General features: G+C 38.4%; 1 protein-coding gene across 1 annotated transcript; it reads left to right on the top strand.

The window, feature by feature from the left end:
- The first annotated feature begins 2,073 nt into the window (after positions 1 to 2,073).
- Positions 2,074 to 2,499, top strand: LOC107085857 (lactose-binding lectin l-2-like). The gene has a single exon (XM_015376466.1). The coding sequence runs from the start codon at positions 2,074 to 2,076 to the stop codon at positions 2,497 to 2,499; it is 426 nt and encodes a 141-aa protein (XP_015231952.1).
- Positions 2,500 to 2,634: the final 135 nt, after the last annotated feature.

The following is a 2,634-nucleotide window of genomic DNA, read 5'->3' as shown; positions in this document are numbered from 1 at the left end:
CACTGATAGAGCATCACCGGGAGCATTTTCACAATAAAGTTGTATAATTGCCAAAGAAGATTTAACAGCGACTTTCATATAACAAACAAGCTGACATCTGAAAGTGATTTAGCTCAGTATAGTAAGAGTTGCTGGTAAACTGTTTAACAAGTGTCAGGTGTATATATATATCAAAGACATTGCAGGACAACGTTTAATCCCTTTTTTTCCCAAAAAGGGATAAGCTTGTAACCCTTCCTGGGAGTTTACGAGCCTTTAAGGGAAAGGCTTTCTCTCAAGAGACTCTTGAGAAGCTTAATAGACTGGAACCGCTTATCATAGGCTGGAACAGAAGCTCATGATGGGATGATGGTTTGTAACTAAGAGCCTTGCAGATTGAACTTGTGTCTAAACTTCAGTTTTTGACAGAACTTTGAAAGTATTTGACAAGGTCTTCAGTTGTTTGACAGGTTCTCACTACACCGTATAAAACATAGAACATTTCATTATTTAATATTAAGTTTTCACTACCTTGCTTGATAGATTTTCAGTAGTTTTGTGCATAGTTTCCAATATAGAGTGTGGAAGAGTATAATTTTACTTGTATATGGGAGCTGATTCATATGTCCCTACTGATACCCAGAGGTGTCAAGTGACGAAGTACAAATACTTCGTTACTTGACACTTTTTAGGTATCTATAATTTAATCCATCACTTATTTTTCCTCCTACTTCTGACTTCTTCAGTACTCATTACATTTTCACACAAGTATCTGTACTTTCTATTCCTTACATTTTTAAAACAAACGTTACTCGTTACTCTTGGCTTCGGTTTAATGCAGTGATCACAGATTAGTATTAGTATTTGGACCCATCTGCTGGCTAATCCAGACCCAACCTGATTTAAAACATTTATAAATTACCGCATGTTGTCTAACACAGTGTCTAAATGTCACTTGTGCCGCTTCTCCAAATACCCCAAAATCGCACGTCTTCCGTCTCCGCTCTGCCCCGCAGAGCTCCAGACCTCCTGCTCAAGGTAAAGCCTACTGTATTGCTGTGCTCAGACTTATCCTCGGAGCTCATGGAGAGCATGCGGGATATTATCTTTAAATTTGAAGGAGTAAAATATGCAGAAATTAATGCTTAATTTAATATGACGTATTAAAAAAAAAATCCCCATCACTATCCAGCATATGTGCGGTTTCTGATCGAGATGAGAAATCTGCTTCCTGGGATGTTGAAGTACCAATAGGTTGCATCTAATCTTTTAAATAAACAGTGTTAGTTTTTTAAAATATAGAAGAATTATGCTCTAATTTGTAGTTACCAATCTGTTGTTACTATATTTTAAGTTGACAAACTGGATCTTCTCGCCGTTCTTTTTCCTGTTTGGTGTGATTGCAATAGCGGATCTTGACCTTGCTGGACAGCAGTGGAGCCTTTCTTAAGGGGCGGACCCGTTCATCCGGTTCAATTTGCATGTTTTCTAAGCCAAAACAAGGCTTTGTTTTTGGTCCACTCACTAAAGCCTCGAACTCAATGCCATTTTTTCGGACATTTTGAATTTAAAAAGCTTCCTGAATGGGAAGCGAAACATCTTCAAACTTGGAAACAAAGTTGAGTAGACTGCTTCTCTAACTTTTTTGGAATCTCTGTGAAGAATTTGTGTTACACTTTACTCTATAAAACGTTAAACTGTAAATTGTTTTTTAAGATCAGTGGATTAGTTTAAATTGATAAGTCTATGATCCCTTTAACTAGTTATTACTTTTCAGGTAGAAGAAATTTAGACACATTAAGTCACATGTTTCAGTGGCTTTATCATATTGTTAGTTAGATAAACAGAAATGATCTAATATACCTAACCCAGATTTTTTCTGGGGAATAAACAAGAAATACCCTGCAATCATATTGAGTGTATGCAGATACTGTCTGATAATGTTTCAAGATGCACTAACCAATCACATAATCTCAGTTAAGGGAGACTCCCCTTTTGTTGGATATACAGTTTAGCAGTCTACCATCCACCTCACCAGACAGATTCCACTTAGCCATTTAAACCTCCCAGACTACGACTCTTCAAGACTACAAAATGATGTGGCTCCTCTTTCTGTTTGCTTTGGCTTTGCCTGCTGTCACTCCCTCACATGGACAGGAACAAAAGCTTCTGCATGGCGGCTGTCCCATGTTCTGGTACAGCTTCAATGACCGCTGCTACAAGTATGTTTCCTCTCACATGACCTGGGGTGAAGCAGAGCTCCACTGTGTGTTGGAGGGGGCCAACTTGGTATCCATCCACAGCCAAGAGGAACATAATTTTGTCAATTACCTGATCAAGAACTTCAACCCTACTCAGGAATTCACCTGGATTGGACTCACCGATGTTCATAAAGAAGGAGCTTGGATGTGGTCTGATGGGTCAAAATATACATTTTTTAATTGGGGTGAAAAAGAGCCCAACAATAGTGGTGTACATGAACACTGTGGACACACCAACTTAGGTCCGAACTTTAAATGAAATGATCATCGATGCTCAGAGCCGAAGCCCTTTGTTTGTGCATTTCGTCTTTGTCCTTAACAACAGAAAATATGTATAATACTTTTCTGTGACTTTTTCTAATGTTCTAAGGTTGACATCTTTGCGCTACGGCAG

The sequence above is a fragment of the Cyprinodon variegatus genome, unplaced genomic scaffold (genome assembly GCF_000732505.1).
Source record: "Cyprinodon variegatus isolate N-32 unplaced genomic scaffold, C_variegatus-1.0 Scaffold135, whole genome shotgun sequence".
Classification (NCBI taxonomy): Eukaryota; Metazoa; Chordata; class Actinopteri; order Cyprinodontiformes; family Cyprinodontidae; genus Cyprinodon; species Cyprinodon variegatus.
This window is presented reverse-complemented; position numbering and strand designations above follow the sequence as displayed.